The sequence below is a fragment of the Manacus vitellinus genome, unplaced genomic scaffold (assembly GCF_001715985.3).
Source record: "Manacus vitellinus isolate BGI_N305 unplaced genomic scaffold, ASM171598v3 scaffold_29_pilon, whole genome shotgun sequence".
In the NCBI taxonomy this organism is placed as follows: domain Eukaryota; kingdom Metazoa; phylum Chordata; class Aves; order Passeriformes; family Pipridae; genus Manacus; species Manacus vitellinus.
Genome location: NW_021940207.1, coordinates 6,581,710 through 6,605,227, shown reverse-complemented (window position 1 = coordinate 6,605,227; position 23,518 = coordinate 6,581,710). Strand labels below are relative to the sequence as shown.

Sequence of the window (23,518 nt, the reverse complement as noted above, 5' to 3'; positions counted from 1 at the left end):
GTGGGGCTGCCCCACGACTGCCGTAAGTACATCCCTCTTATAAACAATCAGTTGCAAACAAGCAATGGCAGGTACCAAATAATATGGGAATTAGAGAATTTCATTACTGAAGGTTTTGGTACAAGGTATTTATAACATTCAGCACAGAACTTTGTGCATCGCAAATGGAAGATCTTGTGCCTGTGCAATCCGAGCTGAATACGTACAGAAAAATAAAATGTATTGTCTCTGAATTCTCCCTTTGGTTAAGACATGCATATTACAAAGGGGGCAGGGGAAGACAAACACCCGAAATTCTGTAGAAAAGAGGAGAACTTGCATGTATTTTTTTCTTGTACTAATATTCCCTGGACTTCATGCCCAGCCATCATAGCCCATTTCTTTTTTTTTGTGATTAAGGAAGGTAAATTCTAATTTGTTCTTTTTTTTATTTAAAACAAAAAGCTAGGAGTAGGTGGTAAAAGAAAAATATATATTTTATATATATATATTTATACGTGTGCGCAACTATGTAAAGAAAATAATTCCCATAGTTACAGAGTTTAGTTAAAGAAAGTTTAATATATATATATTTATTATAACAAAATAGGCAGTTATTGTGGGTAAAATATTCATTAAAATCTGACCCCTAAGAACACACACATTTTTAGGCTATGAATCATTCTCTCATTGCCCTAATGACCATCTCTGCAGCTGTTTTCTGTATTACTGCCAATGGAAATTTGGCATTCCTCTGAAAAATACAAGGTTTTGTAGCACCTAAACATATTTTAGGCTCAAAAAGTGTGATGACCATTATCTATAAAGAATTTCTGTAATACACTATAAATAGTGTTTCACGAGGAAGATTAAAAACATTACACATCTTTGTCCCTAGCAATTTCATTGGCAAAAAATGAAAAAATAGATTATAAGAATATCCATATGAAATTATGAAAATGAATATCCCTTGAGGACTATTAATGGGACTTAATGAAAATGTGAACTCAAAATTTGAAAGTTTCTCTCTAACTGCCTGGAAAGAAAAAAAAGATACTGTGAGAATAGAATTGAACTCAGAAAATAAAACCTGAAATTGATTGCCCTGACCAAACCATGCTATTAAAGTTAAGCGTGCAAAGTTACTCATAATTTACAACTTCCTTGAATACAACTTTTCTTTCAATTGTTATGAAATTTTAAAAGAATGTCTATAAAGCTTTTTTGAAAAATCTTTGAAAGTTACTTTCCCTTAAACATTAAGGAATTTTACCAAGCAATTCCCTCCCACCCCCACCCTAAACTAATAGCTGGTCAGGCCATTCCACTGTCATGTTTGAAAAATGGCAAACCAACAACACACAATAATACAAATTATTTAAACTAAGAGAGACACCAAATGTAAAGCATTATGGGAACTGCAGAATGTGATGGTTAGGGTATGAACCACGCTGGAGAGAACTAGAGGCAGGCTCCACTGGAAGGGCTTAAGAGTCGTCAGATGTAGTAGGTGATGTCAGTTAGAAAATGAAAAATAAAAATCTGTTTTCATAATTTTTCCTTTGCTGGAACCCAGATGTAAGGACCAGACTGTTCCTCTATGATCTGTTTCACTTGGTTGTAGATTTCTTCCAGTGTGTCTCCTTGGACAATAGCTGCAAAACACAATGTGGCAATCAGCAATCATCCTTCCCAGCTCTGTACAGACCCCACGCTGCTCCACACAAGCTGTTCTTTTCTCTCAGAGTGGCAAGAGGATTTATGATTGCTGAAAGAACAGACACCCACGGAGATTTCTGGTTTCTGTGCTGGAGTGAAGCACAGAATGGTACTGCAGGACACACAGAGCACGTCCTTGGGGACAGGAAGTGGTTTACACTGTACTATATATATGCTCAACTGAGGAGGTTTTTTTTACCTTTTCCTAACCACATGTTCCCAATTTGCCTGAGTCAATTCACATCCTCCGGAATTCTTTTTGACCCAACTTTCATTGGAGTTTCCAACACAAAGTAAGACAGTACAGGGCTGTGTCCTCATATAGCCAGTCTCAGTCAGGCTTGGTGAAATCCTCAGCTGGATCCCGAAGCTTCACAGCCAGGCTGGCTGACCTTGGGATGTCTCCCCACTAACACTACCTTTGCTTTTGGCTAAAAAGAGGAGGAACTCATGGAGTTTGTTGTCCAGCCAACAGATTCAAGTTTTATAGACAACAGGCTTCCTTATACAGTTAAAAGTGCAATTTATATTCAGATGGTGTAAGATAGATATTCTTTTGCCGAGGCTATAAAATTAGGAGTGAGCCGATATGGGTGTGTTCTGACATACCAGAATAAAGTACAGTCTCGTGAAAATGAGGATGAAGTTTGAGATATTCTTACCACATTTCAGCCTGGAAGAGCAATCACTGTGAGACAGCAACTCCTTTTTAATTAGGATTGCAATCTCAGTGTCAAGAATCCAAGAATGAAGTTTAGCATGAAAGATAGTTTTTGAGGCAGGCAAGACTCACTCTTCTGTACATTAATAGATTATTCCTCCTTCCAAGCTTTGCTTTCATGCAAATTACTTCCTTTTGATTCCTACCATTCCATTCCCACCTCCTAAAAACTGACAACTGGGTAGCACAAAATGTAGAGAACAGGGCAGCAGAAAGACTGGGGCAGGGAGTCTGCTGTTTGCTCTGTCCTCCTCCTATGTGAAGCTGGAGCAGACTGCTGCATTCACAGCTCTGCCCAGGTAGGATGCGGAAGAAGGAACTGGGCAAAGGAGTCATGTCACAGAAAGGAGGTGAAGGGGGCAGTGAACACTAAAACATGGCAAAAGAGAATGTAAGAGGAAGAAAAGGAGCAATTGTCTATCAGGGCAGGAATAGGGAAGGCTCATTTCCAGCCTCCTGAAGGTCATGACTTGACCAACCTCCCCCTACAAGCCACAATGCAAAGAATGAGCACAGTTTGAGTGATTGCAGCCCATCCCTTGCTGTTACAGTGAGTTTCACAGCATGCACAAATTTGATTTCCTAAGTACCATAATGCTGTAGTGTTCAATTTCCAGAGGCTTAATTCACTACTATCATGCTTGATCATCTTCCCAATTAAAAAAAAAAAAAAAAAAGGTAATGAACAACTTCCTACAGACAGCTTTGCTGGGCAATCTCAGATCTGCAAATAAAAAGCTTCAAGCATATGAAATGTCAACAAAGCAAACATCTGCATTACAACACCCCAGAAAACGGCAGAAAGTCATGTAGTTTTTAAAGCCTATATTAAGCTCCTAGTAAATTTTCCTGTATATTAAATTAATAAATCAAACTGAAATCGGTGTAGAGGTACTACGATGGCCCTATGCCTCAAAATAATCACAGATCATCCGAAAAACAAAGTTCAGCCTTATCTCGGTGGTTAGGCAAGTACTATTTTTACAGCAAGCAACAAAATTTCAACTCTGGCAAGGGAACATTCACAAGCAAAACACACCTGTGAAGTGTTCAGTAAATTCTTGCTCCAGTTTCATGGCTCTCTCAAATGTCTTCCTGGCTTGCTCTTCCATTAAGCGTTTATTCATTTCCCTGAAATTGAAAACATTATATATTCTTAAATTACTATAAAATACTTGGAGTCTTTAGAAATAAAGTTTTAAACCACTGTCTGAGTATTAACCCTAATAGGAGGGTTAACTCTAACACCTAAGTGAAGACTGTAGTGGAAATGAGCTGTTCTGGCACTATGGAATTTAACACAATGACACTGGTTCTCAAGCACTTCCGTTTGGATTAGAAACCCCACCTTCAGACACTAAAAATTAAACACAGGAAATTGAATATCATTTAAAATGCAGATATTACAATTATCAGAATATAACTCGCAGTTGGCTTCTCAAACAGAACTACAGCCTCAAACAATTTAGCCTGAGGTACTTTACTTTTACTCACATGATATTTTCCACTGTTTTGGGTTTAATAAAAATGGAGATTGGGTACAGCTGGGCAATCTGCAACCTTTTGATCGCATTACCAGAAACATCGAGAATGCAATGTTTACCCTAAAAAGTGAAAGAAAAAGGAAAATGGAACTAAGCAAAGTTTAAGTCACAGGCAGCACAACGTAATAATTCAAAAGAGGAAACACATGTCCACCGAAGCCAACAAAATTAGAGCATTTGCATCAATGATACTGCGATTTCACCACTTTAGCACAAGGTCCCACAATGCTCCTCTGTGGGATCACACATCATTTGATATGTTCCTGACCCTTCTTTCTTCCTTCCTCTCTCCATCAGAGGTTGTGCCCAACCAGCAAAGCAGAATCATAGAGTGGAACAGCTGGACTTCAAGGGCAGCACAAAAGTTCTTTGTTTTCTTTTTTTTTCGTAATAATTTGAGGATGTTTTAGGGAGGTGGCCATATCACAGATGCAGTTCAGAGAGGAGCCAGATGACTTAACTGGCATACCTGAGGGAATAACCACCCCTGATGGGGAGGAAATGTGCCACCATAGAACCTTGGATGGAACTGCAGTCAAGCCCTCTCCTCCCCCAGGTACCACAAACAGAATACCACATCACAGATGGTGAATGCCATTTATTTGGGCTGATTCATACAGCTCCTTGGGCAGCTGGAACACAATGTTAAGGCTGCTTTCTTCTCACCCACTATTCTCCCACTATAATTTTCCAGCTCTCTGGGATATCTCATCTCAAAGGCTCTTCCCATTCCTCAGCTCCTTTCATTTCGGATACATTCATTTCTGCCTCGCACATTTTTATTTCCTTCCTTTCTGAGTAGCACAGGATTAATTTGGCATAACACCACTTTAGAAAGGTATAGAGGAAGAGGAACAGAAAAACACTGTCAGGTGACTGAATTAATAAAAGTTTTTTCTTTAGCAAGAGACTAATGTGAATAGCAGAATTCTGTGAGCCAGGACATAACCAAAGGTAACTCATATCATACAACACCAATCCTGAACTCCTGCAAGATCACTCCTGAAGGGTACACTGAAAAACAAGGAAGTGACTGCAGCCTGAAATGACTGACACACTTCTGATTCTTGGCAGAAGAGATCACTGATCATTTACATTTGCTCTCTTGCACAATAAAACTAGAATTTTATTTCAGGAATTCTTAAAGAGAAGTGTTCTGCCCACATGAACAACACCTATGTCTGTTTGCTTTCAACTGATGATGGCTGTTTCCCAGATCCACTCCATGGGTCTGGATGCTGACTGGTAACATTTAAAAAAGGTGTTTGTATGTACTAGCAGAGTATTTTACTACACATGCTGATCTGTCCACATGTTTAAATATGGCCCATGCTCTGGGAATTGAGAATTAAGAGCATTACCTGGTCCTTTTTTATTTTTGGAATAAAACACTATTTGCTGTGTTTGGTCCAACAACTTTTGCCAAGTGCCAAAGGATTTTGAGCAAAGGGTGGAGGGCTAGATAGCCAGCACAGCACCTGGGATGGACCTTATGGAACATAACTGTGACAGTTTATTTCAAATCAATAATGAATGTGCATTAACAGTGACCTCAAAACACAGAGATTTGCAAGCTGCTAGTGATTCCAAAGAAAAGAGGATATGAAAATTCCTTTCAAGTGAAGATTTGAAAGACAAGGAAAAGAAATGCAAGTACTTCATGATACAATTATCATGTTTTCATCCAAGGATGTTATTTTGCTCTTTGCAGAGTGCATTTAGAACAGTATTTTACATATTTTTTAGTTCCTTACTTACATTGCATCTGATTGAGAAGCACAGCACCCAGTGCCTTTTACAATAACTGAACAATGACATCAAAATGCATCTTTAGCTGTGTCCATTGTAGGTAAGGAAATGAGAGAAACAGGGATCAGCTGGAAGCATGAGCAAATGAACACAACTGAAAGCTATTGGAAGAATACTATTTTTGGTACTTTTGGGGTAGTAGCAGTCGCTTCTCCTAAATTCATCATAGAAAACTTGGAAATCATCTTTTTATCCAAGTAATAAGACCCACTGAAAAGACTCATCTCTTCAGTGAAATGAAGAAGAAAACAAGGAGGGGAGTTACCCCAAACTGACCAGTTTGCAGCCCTGTCACAATTTTGAAGTTCATTTCTGAAGGACAGGCCATTGTTTCTCAGAAAAATTATGTTAGCTGCAACTGAGAAAATGCTGCATCTACCCAAAGTCCCATGGAGCCTGTGCAAGAGATTTAATAGATGGAGACATCTGGTAGTGCTTTGCTCTTCATGTCCATTTATAGAAGATTCACAATCACTGTGTATGTTACTACCCCAACATATGGGCAAGAGAACACAGCCAGTTTCAGGTCTAGGATGGAACTGAAGGTTTCTATCTGTGCCAGGTGAAGAAACTGCCAACAGATTTATAATGTTTAAACTGTTCAATAAATAGCTTCATCATTTAACCACATAGGATAGTTTCACAGCTTCATTCAGCCTCCCTTACAAAGTACTGTTCATTCACTTGAACAATTTTGTAATTAGTATTATCTCCTTTCCTTTTCTTGCTGTTTGCCACAGGGCCAGGTTCCACTCCATACGGTGAGAAAGGCAGCAGAAGAAAACATCACACGACCCACAGAATCTCACAGTGTTCACCCTGGTTTTGCTTCCACTAAATTCGATTGCCAGAAACAACAATACTCACCCATTTAGTCAAAATGGTCTACACAGTTTTCCAGAGGACTGACTACACCCCTGTGTCACACGGGACAACCACACTTACCCTCTGCATGTCCACACTGACACTGCTCATGCTTGTGAGTTCCCACCTAGAAAATAACTGTTTCTTCTCCCACAGAGATCAGACAACATTGTCTACTGTAAATGCACTGTATTTTGTAAGCAGTAGAACAACACTCATCAACTTAACATGGAACATTTGCAAAAAATTTTCACCAAAAAAGTTTCTTTAAAACTAGCACCTTGCTCTCAGAAATATGCTTCCTTCTTCCCACTTTTTTTTTCAGAGATCAAGTTAACTTCAGTTTGAATTTAGAAATAATTAGATTTTGCAAGAAATAGTTAACTCAAGTCTGTTCAGTATAAAAACAGTAAGGCTGATCTCCAAAATGTAGTGGTAGTTATGGAAGAAGTCTTTTTAAAATTGGGTTTAAATATATTTACTCTTTACCCTTTATCAGTTAAATCCATGAAGGGCACAAAGAATAATATTTTTACAAGTTTTCTTCTACATGGGTCTATATCAAATGGATCATCATATTAATTAACTACCACCACTATTCTTAATGAGTTAATGATCTATGTATATGAGCTAATTAGCCCATAATTCCAATTATTTCTTCTATATTCTCTTTAAATAAGAGGGCACAAACTATGGGAGCTCTTTTCTCATAATTTAATCATGATGCTTTTATTATTCCAAAGCTTCATTATTTCTCTAAATGCATCTGTGACAATGTGCTTTGTTTCTGGTTTTACATAAATTCCTTTTAAAGTCAGAGGGTTCCTAATGGCTTCTTGCCATTCTTCTCTTTTTCCCTGTCAGCACAGGCAGATAATCACCTCAGTAAATGAAAGTAACTGGCACTGATTTACCTTTTCTGCTACTTCTCGCACTGATTGGACACTTGTTCCATAAAGATGATTATTGTACTGGCCAGCTTCAATGAATTTGTGATCCTGAATATCCTTCTCCATTTGCTCTCGAGAAGTGACAAAATGGTAATCACGTCCATCCACCTCATAATCTCGTTTTGGTCTAGTAGTATCTTTAAATATAAACCAGTAATTTTTAAAGCAAAACAAAAAAACAGTGACTTTCTTCCCTACAATATCCAAAAATAGTCTCCCATTTATACTGCAAAATTTTCACAAGAAAAGAGACTGACTATTAAGACTGGTCTATAAAGTTTAGACAATATATTAACTTTTTTTAAACTCAACAGTACGTTTATTAAAAAAATTAATAGAAAACTATAATTTAGAATTGCTTTAGTATTTGCTGAGACTTACGTGGAACACATGAGCCAAATTTGTCTGGAAATTCTGAGATCAGGTCATCATTTATTCTGTCTTTCATGGGTCCCAAAACAATCACAGGTCGAGTGTAACTGACTATTAAACATAAAGGAATAACAGCAATTACATTTCAGTATGATTGCTAACTTTTAAGAGTTCAGCAAAATAAGCTCTATCACATAGCAATGGTTTTAATACCTAAAAGAACATGTATTCTTAAAGAGAATAAAAACATGTTGAAGAATGTAAATCAATTAATACCACAGTCACAGTAAGGTGTTAGACCTTCACTCTCAAGTCACCAACCTTGGTGACTCAAGATGAGTCCTAAATTATGAAATCTTTGGGAAAAAAGAAAATTTTTACAAAGTAACATCCCACATTATAATGGAAAAAGCAAAATGGAGAAGTTTGAAAATCTCTGCAATTCAAAGAGGTACCTAAGCAGCAGCAGAATTCATGCAATTCTATGTCTGTATTGGGAGAAGCTTGTTTTCCTCTGAGACCACAATTAAACACACATACATAAAACTACTCAACTTTATGTAGTTTTTGTAACTATTAACACCCTTATAAAATTAAGTGCAGTATCTTTTAAAAATAGCTTAATTTTTTATAAACTTATAAAGGGCTTTCAGTTGAAAATTAAGCTTAAACAGAATATATCTAATTATACTGTAAGAAATAGACAAATGATTTATTCACACACTTTTTGCTGTGGCAGAAAGAGCGAGAATGCTAAAGCAATATGAAACAGGAAACTATCATTTCTGAGGTTCACACTGACAAAACTGTTAAACATACCATATTTTCCTTCTGCAATGTAAACCACACAAGAAATTATTTAAGTAGCACACCTTTGGATTTTGCACTAAATAATTTAGCGATTTTATTTAATAATTTATGCCTTTATAATTTATTCATTTGAGTAATGGTAACAAGTTCAAAAGTTTATCCTGGTGCTTAGTACATAAGGGCACATGAAGCATTCTGACCATTCAGATTATATTTATTTTATACTGAGCAAGATCTACAAACCTTCTTGTTGATTGACTGGTTCATATGACAAGACATATTCCTCTTGGCCACCTAAAATGTAAATGCAAAGACATATCTATGTATTTTTTTCTAAACCAATATAATTAGATTAAGCCATTTGATGGACTATAACGATGCAGACATTCCTCAGCAATTACAATGATACTGATGAAGGACATCTTTCAAGAGCGATGGATTTTAAAAATCACAAAGAGAAGCCAAACACCAAACTTTAAAGCATAAGACACATACAGTATAAATAATTTCCTGGTGTGCATTAGCATGTCAAACTGACATCGAGCACAAGAAGACTTTTAAAGCATTCCTGAAATGCTCTTACCCACGTGTCCCTGGATGCAATGCATGCATGCTGTCATTCACTGCTAGAGGCAATGCCACCCACATCATGGGCTTTCTCCATACTCTGAAGCCAGCATTTACAAAAACACTTTTTCATATTTATACAGGGCTGACAAACATGTGTGCCTATGTGTGATCTGCCATTAACTTTATCATGAACTGGCATTTATATAAACATCTTCAAACACTCTAATTCTACCAAAAAAATAGGATTGTATATACTAAATAACTATTACTTTATCAATTTAAAGACAAAGCTGAAAACAAAGAATGCTTTGGGTTGTTCTCAGCCCCAGGAAGCACAATAGCAGTGAATGAAACTAAAATAACTGAATCTTGAACTTCGACAGCTTTTTAAATGTTAGTGAAAGCATCTGAAATATACCTCAATTGCCATCTCTCTACAAGATTATTTCTAGTCTAACATTATATATCTGAGTAAAATTTCTAACTAAAAATTAACTCCATGACAGTAGAAAATTTATAATTCTGAAGACAGAAACTCAAATTATATGACATTACTTTGAAGAAAATACAGTCCTTCAGTAACTCCCTTGGGTAATTTTGGAACATTCTTTGGTGTTCAAAAGCCACTTACAACAGGCAAAGGATCATACCAATGCTACACCACAGTTGTATAGAAACAGATGGCAGATGAAGGCTTTTATAAATTTATATACTGCTTTTATATATCTATTCTCTGTTTCATAGCAAATACCACTGATATTTTACATCTAAATTTTACAATTTCATTAACAGAAATATTTCTCTTATTTTTTAATAGACTGGCATTCAAACTGTCCTCCAGCTACACAGGAATAAACATTTTAATTTCCTAAATTGTTGCAAGTGAGGAATACCATAAGACAGACACAAAAACATGCAACCTGTGAATTATAATATTGCAAAAAGCTACTCATGCAAATGGACTTTAGAAGGACAGTATATACTTTCAGAACCCCATTTAGGCTAGGGAGAGGAATAGGGAATCATCAACTATCAACTCATCCATAAAAAGATCCAGCTCACATATAATTAGATACTTATTTTGAGAAGTCACATTGCTATAAGGTCAAAAATTAGTTAAGCAAAGTACTAAAGAGAAAGTAACAAGTAAAAAGCATCCCCTAATTGAGGGCAAAAAGTATATATTGTCACTGTTTTTCAATATTATGGAAAAATGAATATTAATAGAATGAACCTTTTGAACAACCGTACTCATCTGTAATCAAGATAACTTTCATATTAGACAGCAGTAAGAAGAAATTAAAAGAATATTTTAATAAAAAGTGCTCAGAATTACACATTCAGATAAGCAAATCCATGACATTCATAATAAAATCATGGCTTCTCAAGTAACAACAGAGTAAAAAACTAACTAGTGGTACCAATAATGAGCTTTAAACGTAAATAAAGCAAGCCCTCAGAAAAACCTTGGAAGTGGGGGAAGCAGCAAGTTTATGAACAGTCACAGTTAGATGGTTTTAATGGCATGTCATTAAAAATGGTTAAAATTTCTAAGTTTGTCTAAGGCAACTCCCATACATGCTCAATTTTGTTATTTTCTGTGTTATTCTCAGGGAACACAGATGCCTCCCTCAACTGGTTTCTTTTCAATTACAGTCTACAGCACCATGAGCATTTTGCATACAGACATAAATTCTCTCCTTAAGTGTGATCATCTGGAAGAAAACGTGTGGATCATCACCTCTGAAAAGACCTACAGCTTCCAAACAAATATATCTGTTAATGAACCACCATCCTTATTATCCTAACATAAATGATATCTGTTTCTGAAGTGCCCATTATACAGTGAGCAGGTAGCCCAGAGCTGATCAGTGAGCCACTCAAGGTCACACTGTGTGACTTCTACTGTTCCTTCTTCTCATGTTCCTCTTCAAATCCCCAACTTTGCTATCTTCCTGCTCTGCTCTATCTTGGGGTCCTGGTCTGGACTGCAACTTTAGTGAGGAGCTGTTCACTGGAAATGAACAGTGGGATTGAAGTTCTTGCTCTGGTTTAAGACATTTTAAAGCACAGTAAAGCACATTACCCACTTCAGACTACTGAAGCCTGGGTAACAGTAAATAGTACTGTAGCTTATGCCAGTAGAAAAAGCTAACTGTGTTATTTAAAAGATGTCATGTCTTCAGAGAGAGAGAGAACTAGCATGTTGATTTATCATAACTGACTCAGCACTGAATGTGTGTCGTATGCTTTGAAGACAATTCATACTAAGCACCCACACTTGACAAAATAAATGAGCTGAAAGCAAGGGTAAATACATGTTTGCTTATCTGTACTTTCATTAAAGTATATACATATTAAATCTGAGTATCAGTTATGAAAAAATGTAAATATGGCAATATTTAACAGATTACATGGCTTAATTACACCTCCAGTATTAAGGTTCAACTACATGTAATTATATTTGGCAGCATTAAATTTACATTTGGGATTTAATAGGTCTAGCTATCTTGTATAATTAAAAAAAAACCAGGAATAGATTCAAATTAAGCTGAACTAAGAAAATCATTGACCAAAATAAAAATACCCATAAAGGAGGTTTGCAATGATTCTAGTCAATTTTTTAAAACCAAAGACATAGCACAATTTGCAGTACTCCACCAAACACACGAATATGGATTTCACTTGAAGGTGACTGGGAAGTTCTATTTAACATGTAATTACCCAGAAGAGACAGACAAACCAAACCAAAGAAAGAGCTACAAAACAAAGGTTCTAAATAAACAAAGAACTTAAAAACACTTACGGTAACTACTTTCACTATCGCTGGCATTAGAGGTTACATGCTCTGAAATTGCAACACAATGGAAAAAAAATAAGGAACGTACACTAATGGCATGAGTCAAACAGAAAGAAAAATCGACACAAAATAATCCAGATGAAAGACAATACTGATATCAAAATGCTGAAATCAATACATACTGCATATAAAAGTTTTAAGGTACTTCTCATAGCTCTCAGGATCAAGCGTAATTTCATATGAAAGGAATTGATGTTAATAAAAAGAAAAACATTAAATAGCACATCAAAATAAGATTACGAAAAGTACACTAATTCACAGTTCACATGTAACCCTGCAATTTTTAGGTTTTCACTTCAGGATGAATTTTGTTGTGCAAAAACTGTGGGATTATGCATTTCAACTTTTATCCAGGCAATTTATTGATTACACTGAGAGTCTTGCAGCAGAAGATACTGGACTGTGTGATAGGAAATACAGCGTTGCACATTCAGTAATTGACACTTTCCTATGGTCTGTTAAAGAGTTTACTTGAAGTGCAATTAAGATTTTATTTTGTTCCCCAGTAATGCTTTAGCTTTCAAAGCTCTTCCCTTTGATGAAGGGCTATCTATATTCACTTCATGCCTTTTTATTATATCTATATTCATTTCATGCCCTTTGCATAGTAATCAAAATACTTTGCTACAAGGTGTTTACATTTACTTTTTTTGTGTATGTAACTGTTAAATATATTTATGATAAAATTAATGCAATTGAAGAGTTTCAGGTATACAGTCTGTTGTTACCTGAAAATTCTACAAATGTAGTGAACAAGTATCAACTTCAGTATTGCTGAACTTGACTGAAAAAATCCATTTTCATGCCATCCAATGAATGTGTCTATTTGCAATGAAAAACACTAATTTTCACAGTTTAACACTGTATAAAAAAATTTGTGTTTGAACTACACAAATTAAATGCAATTAATTTGAAATTATGTACCTGACTCTGTGCATGCACTAATACTTATTGTCATGAGCAGCCTTTGTAATCCATTAAATTCAGTGCAGTTCCTCCCCTAGAAGATTGAAGAGAAGGAAGCAAGGGGACTCTAGAGGTAAGAACACATTAATGAAGCAAGTATGCTTCTACTGATTAATAAACATTAAAAAACTTAATCATATGTAAACTAATTAACTGTTTCAATTTTTTTTTTTAATAAACTAAGTGAACTAAAAATTAAGTGAACTAATATTTTAAATTCACAAATCTCTGGCTAGACTGAGCTCCTCATTTCACTTCTGTGCAGGAAAAACAGATAAATGCTTCCTAATGTTTGCAAGTATCAGAAATTTGGATCTACTCCATTTCACTTTCCAGTCTTGGAAAAACTATGTCCACACTGGCATGGAAGAGGCAAATTGTGATGTTTATAAGCCCCCTGGTAGAATGTGAGAGGGAGACATTGACAATTGAGAATACAAGTGGTGTGATATTCTATGGGCTCAACTGGTGAAGATGTAAATCCTGAAACGCCAGCAAGAACAACAGTCCTGCAGAGCCCAAGTAACACAACTTGTATTAAACATGGTAAGGCAGTTTCAAAAAGTCTGTGCTGAAAAACAGATTAGAGGCCAGTTGTTTATATGACAGAATCACCTAGAGATATCTCTGGATCATATTATATAGTTCAAAATAGGTATGATTATTAGGCCATAAAGGCTGCTTATGATCTTCTAATCTTAGCCATAAGACCATAAAGGTTGCTAAGGTCTTCTGCTCTAGGTGAAGAATTCCATTCAAAGTTGTCATTTCAGAAATGAAAAATTAATGTTACAGCTACTGGAATTTTTATTTCATGACTGAGGCCAGGTACAGAAGTACACTGAGTCTTATATGTAATTTCACAAACATGGTGGCTAAGAGTTGTGCCCTGGGAAGAAATGTTACCTTTGAAAACCTCTAGTCACATCTCTTTAGGGACTATTGCATAAACACCTAACAGTGTATGTGTTTAATATCTGCGATGAAAGCAAGGCCTTGACTTTATTCACTTGTCATTTTAGTGCATTTAGTGGTGGGGTGTTTGTACCCAAACGGATCTGTTAAGAGTACTCGGCAACTTTTGAATCTTACTGTATTCAAATAGAAATACAACAAATGCTTATGTGTCTCCTCTATTAGATACCCTTCCACCTGGTCTAAAAGCACCATAAACGTTCCAGTCAGCCAGAAAAACTCTCACTGCATTTGTTAAGGAAAGGTTTTGCTTGCTTTAAGTAGCTGTAAACATCAGTCACCTGGAGAGAGGAGTGAAACTGTAACTAGTTAAAGTATGACAGCAATGGTTGTACTATTACAGTAAAAAGCCATAAGGTTATTTTTAAATAAATTAAAATACAGAGATAAGATAGAAGTGACATTAAAAAACAATCACCAAATTTAAAACCACAGTACTGTTAAGGACAAACACGTAAGCACTGACAAGCCTCTGAAAAACAAAATAATCTAACATGATAGTCACATGAACTTTTACATGTTCCTGAAAGCAAAAACCCCCAGAAGATTAACTAGGAAAAGCTAATGAACCATTTTTAGAGCCAACCTCCTTATGCCAGTAGAGCACCAGTCTCAAAGAGATCTGTCAAAAAAAAGTAGTAACTTTTCAGATGGAGGTTAAAATAACTTGGGAGTATTTTGATCACTTACTCAGGCCTTTTGATCCCATGTCGTCAGGGACCTCCTGCAGAGTAGTCCCCAGAGGGCAAGCAATAAAAAGACAATCACAAAGAAAATAATTGTCAGTAATATATAAAATTGGCGCTACGACAGGAGACAGTTCCCAGAACATCACAGGGAAAAATAAGTCTATAGGATTTGACCTGACTGGCACATGAAGTGTAATCAGTAATGCAAATGGCAGAGAACAGAGTTTGTTTTGAACCTGGTCTGAATTAGCAAATTTATCCAACTGCTTTTTGAGAAGACTTCTTTTTTTGTGATAGCAACAACAATGAAAATCAAAGTAACCTCTCATCATTAGGAAAAATCAAATTAGAATTAACGACTTTGAAGAACCAGTCTAAAGGGACTGATCTGAGAAGCTGGCAAGCTCCATTGTACTTTCATCACTGCTGTGCCTTCTCCTCTAAGTTAGAAACAAGGATGCATCACTGACAGCACTGGAAGGCAGTTAACCCCTCCAGTTATTCAACAGTATTGCCCAATTTATTTTAAACTGGGATGCTCTTGTGTTAAATTTTATTTTAACAGCAAACAAACATTTGCATTGATTTTGTAGATTGGTTTGCCATTGGCACTGCAAGCTCCTTAGCCTGTTGCAGCTCATGAAACTGTCTCCATGGTAACACCCTACTGCAATCTAGCAGGCCCTTCTACTGTGCTTCGCTCTCCATCGAATGCCACATACTTACGGTCAATATCACTGGTTTCCTGCTCACTCTGGTCCTTGTTCTTGTAGAAGGGAAATTTTCGGGAAAAGAGGTTCTTTTTACGCTTGTCATTGAATGACTGCTGAAGAAGAGAAGGAGGGGCAAAACAAAGGATGTCTAATGTCTGTGTGAACAAAGGCCCAGACCAGCAGCTTTGCGGAAGCTGACTCCTACAACCACATTATGCAGTGCATGTTTCAGTTTAACACTATCTCCTCAGCTCATGAGAAACAGAGATCAGGATCACGACTTTGCTCATACCCTCTGTATTTCACATGCTTAGTACTGAAATAACTGTAGGGTTAGTTCAGGCTGGGTCATTCTATGCAGCCTGACCTGTATTTCACAAATTTAGGTTTGCTAGGGGTGTAAAAAAACCTAAAAAACAAGGCTGCTGTAAGATGGCCAAACCATGACTCAAAGTCAATTAAATCACTAATATTATCTCATATAGGTGTTACAATTTAAAAAAAAAAAAAAAGCTGAGGCTTCACACATGCTTTTGCAAACAGCTGATATAACAGCACGCCAGAAGTGTTTGCCAGTGTTACCCATTTGCAAAGGCAAAACTGTAAATACTTTGTTGACAACTGCTAAATAACAGCTCATAAAGAAAAATGTTAGTTAAAAGCTGCGTTGTCCCAACTGCTCTTACAATAAAACTAAGTAACAGTGAAATAGGAAAAAAAGAGAAAAGGAATGTGTCCAGCTAAAATACCCAAATAATTAAAAAAACAAACCCCAAACCTGTATTTGTTTCAATGTTTCATAATTGCAATCCATTGCAAGTTCACTGAAAGTAATTACTTCACTCTATTCTGCATTCCAATATCTTTCAAAAGAGACAAACTAATTTCAATTGTTTATTGTGGCAATTATGTTTTTCAAGGGTGACTTTATAACCACCATGTGAAAACCTCTGTATATCAAGGATCACGTTCAGCAACTTTCAACATTTAATTGCTCATGTTGCTGAAGAATTTCTGCATCTCAGCGGCTGCAAACAATCTTAGAGTTACCTACATAGACATATACACCCATGTGAATATAAACTATTACTGTGCTCCTGTCCAAGTGATAGAGAGCACTGATGTGTTTTCATTCATTTATAGGTATGTCTACAGGTATAATTAACATAGAATTTAGTCTTATCTTCTGCTGAAGACATTATGTGACTACAGCATCTTTAATTTGCTGTTCCAAGTCAATAAAGAGACTTAATGTATAAATAAATCAGTCATGTTTTTATTGTGATTATGCCCAGACCTAGAGCTAACACAGATAGCTTAAAGCCAGCTGAAATTTCTTTTCATCTTTAGGCATACATGAATCATCTGACCAATTTTGCCAAGATATGAAATTTGTCATGTTTTTGTCATTTGGTTTGCAGAAACTGCCACGGGAAGGACAGCAAAAGTAGGAAAGCATCCAACTTGGTTCTGAGACCCTGTACTGCAGGGGGACTGCTTATTTCTAAGCTAAGCTAAGCAGAGCCTGTGTGCAGCAGAAAGTAACAGAAGTGCCACAGACATATTTTTAAAAGCTACTATAAAAAAAATTCATACATTTAAGACTCTATTGACAGCTATTTCTAAAATTTGAAGCATGTTAACTTTCAAGTGATTGTTTCTCTCTCTTCAGCAAGTGTAAGCTCATCTTCCTCTGTTATATGCGATACAGCTGCAAAAAGGTATATCATCTTTCCAACCAGCATTAAGCATGGAATAAAACAGTCACAACTAGGGGTCAAACAGGACAAAGTTTTTTCCAGTGGTAGGCCACCTTCTTTGCTACAATTGCAAAACTAGCACTCAACCTTCCAAAAGAGAATGCCTATAGTACAACACAAAAGTTGCATCCTGCTACAGGACTAACAACCCTTCTGGCCATCTGCTTTAATAGAGACAACATCTGCTTGGCAACAACAGATACTGAAACATCCAGTGATGTTTGCATTACCAATTTTTTAAGAAACATTACTTAAAATTACCAGGTATTAAAGAGATACATGGTACCATGGGAGCATGATCAGTGACACTGAGCTCTGGAAATAGCAATACTGTGCTAAGGAGGAAATCCATAAAACCTTTAATTGGCTTGCATCTGTGTTCAACTAAAACAGTTGTTCCACTGTAAGAATTGGTAAATTACCAACCTGACACATGAACAAAATATCTAGTTTTGAGCCAATCATATGCTTTCAGGAACCATGGCTGGCATGGGCAAAGTTTTAGGTTATGGTCCTCCTGACCTTTTCCATCTGAAGTCAAGTCATTGCAATTGATTTCTCACAATGAGAGAGTTTAATGTTATCTACAGAAAAAGGGCAACAAAGAAATATATCCAAAGGAGATCTTTGCTCAGTATGCTGTAATGTGAATTTCAAGAAGTGGAAGTCTCACAACTATATAATTGTTTCATTTGGGCAAGTCCTTCAGTTTGGTAAAAAGAATGTAACAAAGCTAAAATGTGCAGTTTAGCTGAGGTAGTGAGACTCTGCAATTTGTACAGTTAGAATAAAAGGAGTGGCTGATTTATTGTACTTCATAAAACATAATCAGGTTCTTCACTGTAGTTTTGAACATATTTCGTAACAATAATTATTTTAACTTTCTGTACACTAAGTCTTACTGAGCTAATATTAAATTTTATATACTGCATGTATAATGGTCAGAGTCAGTTCCATTACCCCCCAAAAAAAAGAGAAAATAAAAGTATTATACTGATTTTGCAAAAAAAAAAAAAAAGATTAGCCAAAAGATTGTTTTTAAAAGATACTGTGATTACAAAAAGCTAGAGGGATTTGCTTATTAGTTGAAAATGCATAGTAATTGCATTACATTTTTCATAAGCCCACTGCAAATCATACACAGGCATCATGAGCAAGAATATATTAAACCAGAAGCAGCACAGGAAATGCGATAAATGTCTATATGAAAGGAAAAAACAAAAAAAAAATGTAGCCATTTCTGCTCCAGATTTTTTAGCTTTCCTTAAAATGAAAGGAATGTGGATTTAGTGTTAGCTATCACTAGGGTTATTCTTCAAGGTCTTAATGTAGAAATTTTCAAAAACTGTACAAAATCGGTATTTCATCCTGCTCATGGAGTATTAGCATGTACAGACACAGGGAGGGACACAGTCCACGAGGACATGTACGGTGCAGACAACTTACTGGGAAAACTATCACCGTGACAAATACAGGAAGAATACTTAGGGGAGAAACTCCAATGTTAAAACATTTACAGCTGAAGCAAAAGATTGTGAACAGTGTAAGCATGTTTGCAAAATGAAATGTTACTAAAGAAAAAGAACTGCAGTTCTACATCAATGGCAAGCGTAGTTGCTTTTCCACTCGGTATTCCGTGCATATCTTTGGTGCTGTGCTGGTACACAGGGACTGTGCACCCGTTCCACTATTGTCAAAATGCTACTTCAAACACGTCATTAATTAACTGTTTGCAGTTTATTTGTAGACAAACTACAAAACCATGCAATTACCTTTCAAAGAACATGGTAATATTCGAAAAATTACGTAATATAATGAAAAGAATCTGAAGTATTTAAGCATTTTCTTTATGTGACTTCTAAAAAGCGAACTCAAATTACCGTGTCAGTTGATAACATTTTACTCCAATACCAAAATATGATCGCACCAAAACAGAAAAAAACTGCAAATAATCCACTAAATCTCCAAGGCAGTAACATAATTGTGCATCAGAAAGTGGCAAGAGTTATTAATTTCCTTTTAAATTAATTCTTATAAGGGAAAAATTCTTTAATAACTGAAAGCTTTGCCATGTAGCAGAGGGATGTACATATGGACTTGACAGTCTTTTACTTTAAAGTCCTACACTATCAGGATAAAATACTGAAGCTTTAATATTCCCTCAGGAGCTTAAAGCATGTTTCAGATTTTTAAAAATTACAATATATTATTACTTTAGAAGGCTCTTACATCTAAAATGCATATGGTAAGTCTTGAAATTACTAGTTATACACTATTGGTAGAAACTGTAAGGTTGTGAAATTCTTTCTCAAATTTCAGAACGACCAAAACATTGCAAAAAAGCCTCACCCTCAAAATAATAAAAATATTTGGCTGCTGTGCCATTATGAAATTGCTATAATTTTATCTGCAAACATTCCTATTACTACTTAAGTATCCTCATTGCTTTCTCACCACTCATTTCCATCACACGTACTGGGACAGGAATAGTGTATTGTGCAGTGAACTGCACTGACTAAAATTAAAACTAGGATTTCTTTCAGATTGGGTTATTTTTCATCTACACTGGCTATTTTATATGATTAAAGCAGTTGAGTTTTGTTAGCCTGTGCCCTTCCATGAAATTCTTTAAAGCTTTTATATCCATAATCATAACAAAGAAGTGACTTTATGCTGTCTGGGCAACATGTACTTTGTAAAGCCTCAGTTCATCAGAGGGATCCTGTTGAGTTTTACTTCCTTGTTTTCTAGATGCATTAAAAGAATTTTACTTTTCCTGAAAATTGGTAGCAAGTCCTTTCTCAAATAAAGGGAGTCCAGAAGTACAAACCATACTCAAGTACTACATGGCTCTATAAACAGCACTTGCAGAGCTATTAGAAATGGCACTATTCAATACTTGATTAGTATATACATCTCCTACTACATTACAGTATTAATAGGAATATATATTTCTATGCCAATTCTTTAAACAATTTGCAGTGTTTTGGCATTAAAAGTCTGCTTTGGTGCTCAGAATTATTTTATTTCTATTTGACAGAATTTAGTCTTTTCACTCAAATTTGAAACAGTCTCCACACATAAATAACTGAAAAATGTTACCACTCACAATGTAATTAGCACTTCATTAACTCACCCCTTTATCTCCTCTTGCTTTGGAATTGAATTTCACTGTCTTTAAACGGGCTCGTTCTTTTTTCTCAACTCTACCACAAAAACATACACAAAAGTGGTAGAATCAGCAAAACTCCAGAACTTCATGTTACTGCTTGTTACAACATAAGTGTATTGGTGTACCTTTTGTATATACAATTTTTACTGCTTATGACACATTCAGAAAATGGAAGCCTGCTAATGGAAAACTGTATTATAAAAGCAGGGAATTATTTCTCAAATTACGAGTCTGTGAGAGTATTTTGTGGCTAGATATGTTCAATAAATCCGGAGGGTGCAAAGAGAAAACACGACATAGTAAGTGACTGGCCTCAGCTATCAGTCAACAGCAGATAGTAGGATTCAGAGCACCTAAACTCTGAGTCTCTAGTAGCCAACAATACACCTCATCTCCATTGACTCTGGCTGCCAAAGAATGATCTTCCAGATTTCCAGGTTCTGGGTAGAAAGACTTCATGATAGTGTCATAACTTGAATAATATCCACTTTGCACCTTTTCATACATAAATGGTGTACTGTTATTAAAAGTACATGTAATGTTATTAATCCCACAACTTGCTTACACTGAGAACAGCACACAACTCCTAGGACTAAAGAGTGTTTTAACAAACTTCCCATTGAGTTAATCAGAATCCCACTATAGATTACTTAAAAAAAAAATAAAATCAAACAAGTGGCTGATGTGGTACAACAAAGAGTTGGGCTGATTCCAACGAGATGAGGTTCAACAAGGCCAAGTGCCAGGTCCTCCACTTTGGCCACAACAACCCCATGCAGGACTACAGGCTGGGCACAGAGTGGCTGGAGAGCAGCCAAGCAGAGAGGGACCTGGGAGTTTGGACTGACAGGAAGCTGAACAGGAGCCAGCAGTGTGCCCAGGTGGCCAAGAAGGCCAATGGCATCCTGGCCTGGATCAGGAACAGTGTGGCCAACAGGTCCAAGGAAGTGATTCTTCCCCTGTACTCAGTGCTGGTGAGGCCACACCTGGAGTGCTGTGTCCAGTTCTGGGCCCCTCAGTCCAGGAAGGACATTGAGGTGCTGGAGCAGGTCCAGAGAAGAGCAACAAGGCTGGGGAAGGGACTGGAGCACAAGTCCTATGAGGAGAGGCTGAGGGAGCTGGGGCTGTTCAGCCTGGAGAAGAGGAGGCTCAGGGGAGATCTCATCACTCTCTACAACTCCCTGAAAGGAGGTTGTAGCCAGGTGGGGGTTGGTCTCTTCTCCCAGGCAACTATCAGCAAGACAAGAGGGCATGGTCTTAAGCTCTGCCAGGGGAGGTTTAGGTTGGATATCAGGAAGAAATTCTTTACAGAGAGGGTAATCAGGCATTGGAATGGACTGCCCAGGATGGTGGATTCTCCATCCCTGGAGGTTTTTAAGATGAGACTGGATGTGGCACTTAGTGCCATGGTCTAGTAACCATGGTGGTAGTGAATCAAGGGTTGGACTTGATGATCTCACAGGTCCCTTCTAACCCGTCTGATTCTATGATTCTATGATTAACAACAAAAAAAAAAAGCACATGCAATATATTTATTAATCATATCAGATGTTTAACAGCAGACATCTCAAAGTCAATGAAGTATGACATACCTCCGTTTGCTTGGGATAACTCCAATTTCATCACTTTCTCCATCTGGAGTTACCTGTCGTGCTTGCCACCATTCATCATCAGAAGCATTAATGACATGGAGAATATCACCAAATTTGAAGTTCAATCCTTGACTAGGAAGGCCACTATCTTTAGTCTTGTCATAATCAAAAAGAGCCCTACATTGAAAAGAAAAATTTAACATAGAAAAAAGAAAAAAAACAGGAGAGTATGAATAGCACAAAATATGAAGCAAGTTGCCTGTGTTGTTCATAAATGATTGCATCCTTCTGACAGGTTCTTATAAGAAGGCTGAATGCACTCTCATACACAGAGAGAGAGAGAATACATAGTACAGTACAGTACCCACACACACTTCTAAGTTTCAATGAATGAGAAAAAACTTCATCCAGAGCACAGCTCTAGTGCTTTGCAAAAGGTCTACAGAAGGCACCTCCTGCAATTCAATAAGTACTTTGCAAAAAAACAAGCTACATGTCAGCCTAGGATAAACAGACAAGCAAGTATTTGAAGCATAAAGCACCGTCAAAGTTCTGTAACGTACACTGTTCTATATCAAGTTATAAACTGAAATTATTTTAGCAAATAAAACGTACTGCCTTTAAAATGAAAGTCAATATCCTGCTTGCAGGGAAAAAATAACTTAGAAATGTGATCTGATCACCACTTTGCTACCGCAGTACCCAAAGGCAAAGAACCTTATGTGAATTCTTTTGGAAAATTCTCAACCATTTCAAGAGAGTCTCATCCTTTTTCCTAAGGTAAGACTGTTTTCAGTAATAGGCACTCGCAATAGCTGAGCAGCAGCTGCGTGACTACAGTTTTATTAACATTCTCTTTGCCAGCAAGGTTGGTTTATGCAAGCCCACTATTACCCTACCCACAGTCACGCCTGCTTTGTACTGACTCCTGTTCCCCTCCTTGCTTATGAAAGCACAATTGTCTGGAAAGGCACACGATCCACCACACTATGGAACTGATCTGATTTAGAAGTAATGTTTTTTCTCCATCTTGGATCATTTTATATCCGGACCAGTTGCCTGAGGAACGGAAGAGATCTGCAGCATGCTTCCCCCAGCACAACTGAGGGTTTAGTGAGGATCTGGAAATGAATGATGACAGGAGCCCCTTAGCAAACTGCAAGGGCTACTACTCCTAAGATTCTGCCCTATAAAGGACTCTTCTTTTTCATTTCAAAAAGATGCATGAATCTATGTAAAGTGTGTGCTCATATGACACAGTCAAAAAAATCCTCAACTTTATTTCATCTTCCAGGTCATGTCTGTCAGTGCCGCACTTTCTAAACAATACCCGATCTCACCTTACTTGATACCAAGCCCATCACAAAGTAGTACCAATAGGTTACAATGTGATAACTTAAAATGGTGTCATTTTTCTTGTCCAAATTCAGCTTGTTTCTTCATCCCAAACACT

General features: G+C 36.7%; 1 protein-coding gene across 15 annotated transcripts in view; it reads right to left on the bottom strand.

Annotated features, from left to right (window-relative positions):
- Positions 1-434: 434 nt before the first annotated feature.
- Positions 435-23,518, bottom strand: part of DLG1 (discs large MAGUK scaffold protein 1) — a 93,543-nt gene continuing 70,459 nt past the window's right edge. For 3 of the 15 annotated variants that reach the window (XM_018074933.2, XM_018074942.2, XM_018074940.2), the window contains 11 exons: positions 22,066-22,242; positions 20,438-20,507; positions 14,830-14,863; positions 12,145-12,186; positions 10,573-10,608; positions 9,012-9,062; positions 7,968-8,069; positions 7,551-7,723; positions 3,914-4,023; positions 3,459-3,550; positions 435-1,634 (listed from right to left, as the gene is read on the bottom strand). In XM_018074933.2, coding sequence (XP_017930422.2) covers positions 1,528-1,634; positions 3,459-3,550; positions 3,914-4,023; positions 7,551-7,723; positions 7,968-8,069; positions 9,012-9,062; positions 10,573-10,608; positions 12,145-12,186; positions 14,830-14,863; positions 20,438-20,507; positions 22,066-22,242 — 994 coding nt within the window. In that variant the 3' untranslated portion in view covers positions 435-1,527. Of the gene's footprint in view, positions 1,635-3,458; positions 3,551-3,913; positions 4,024-7,550; positions 7,724-7,967; positions 8,070-9,011; positions 9,063-10,572; positions 10,609-12,144; positions 12,187-14,829; positions 14,864-15,554; positions 15,655-20,437; positions 20,508-22,065; positions 22,243-23,518 lie in introns of all 15 variants that reach the window. The other 12 variants (XM_018074929.2, XM_018074934.2, XM_018074939.2 and 9 more) reach the window with 8 other exon arrangements.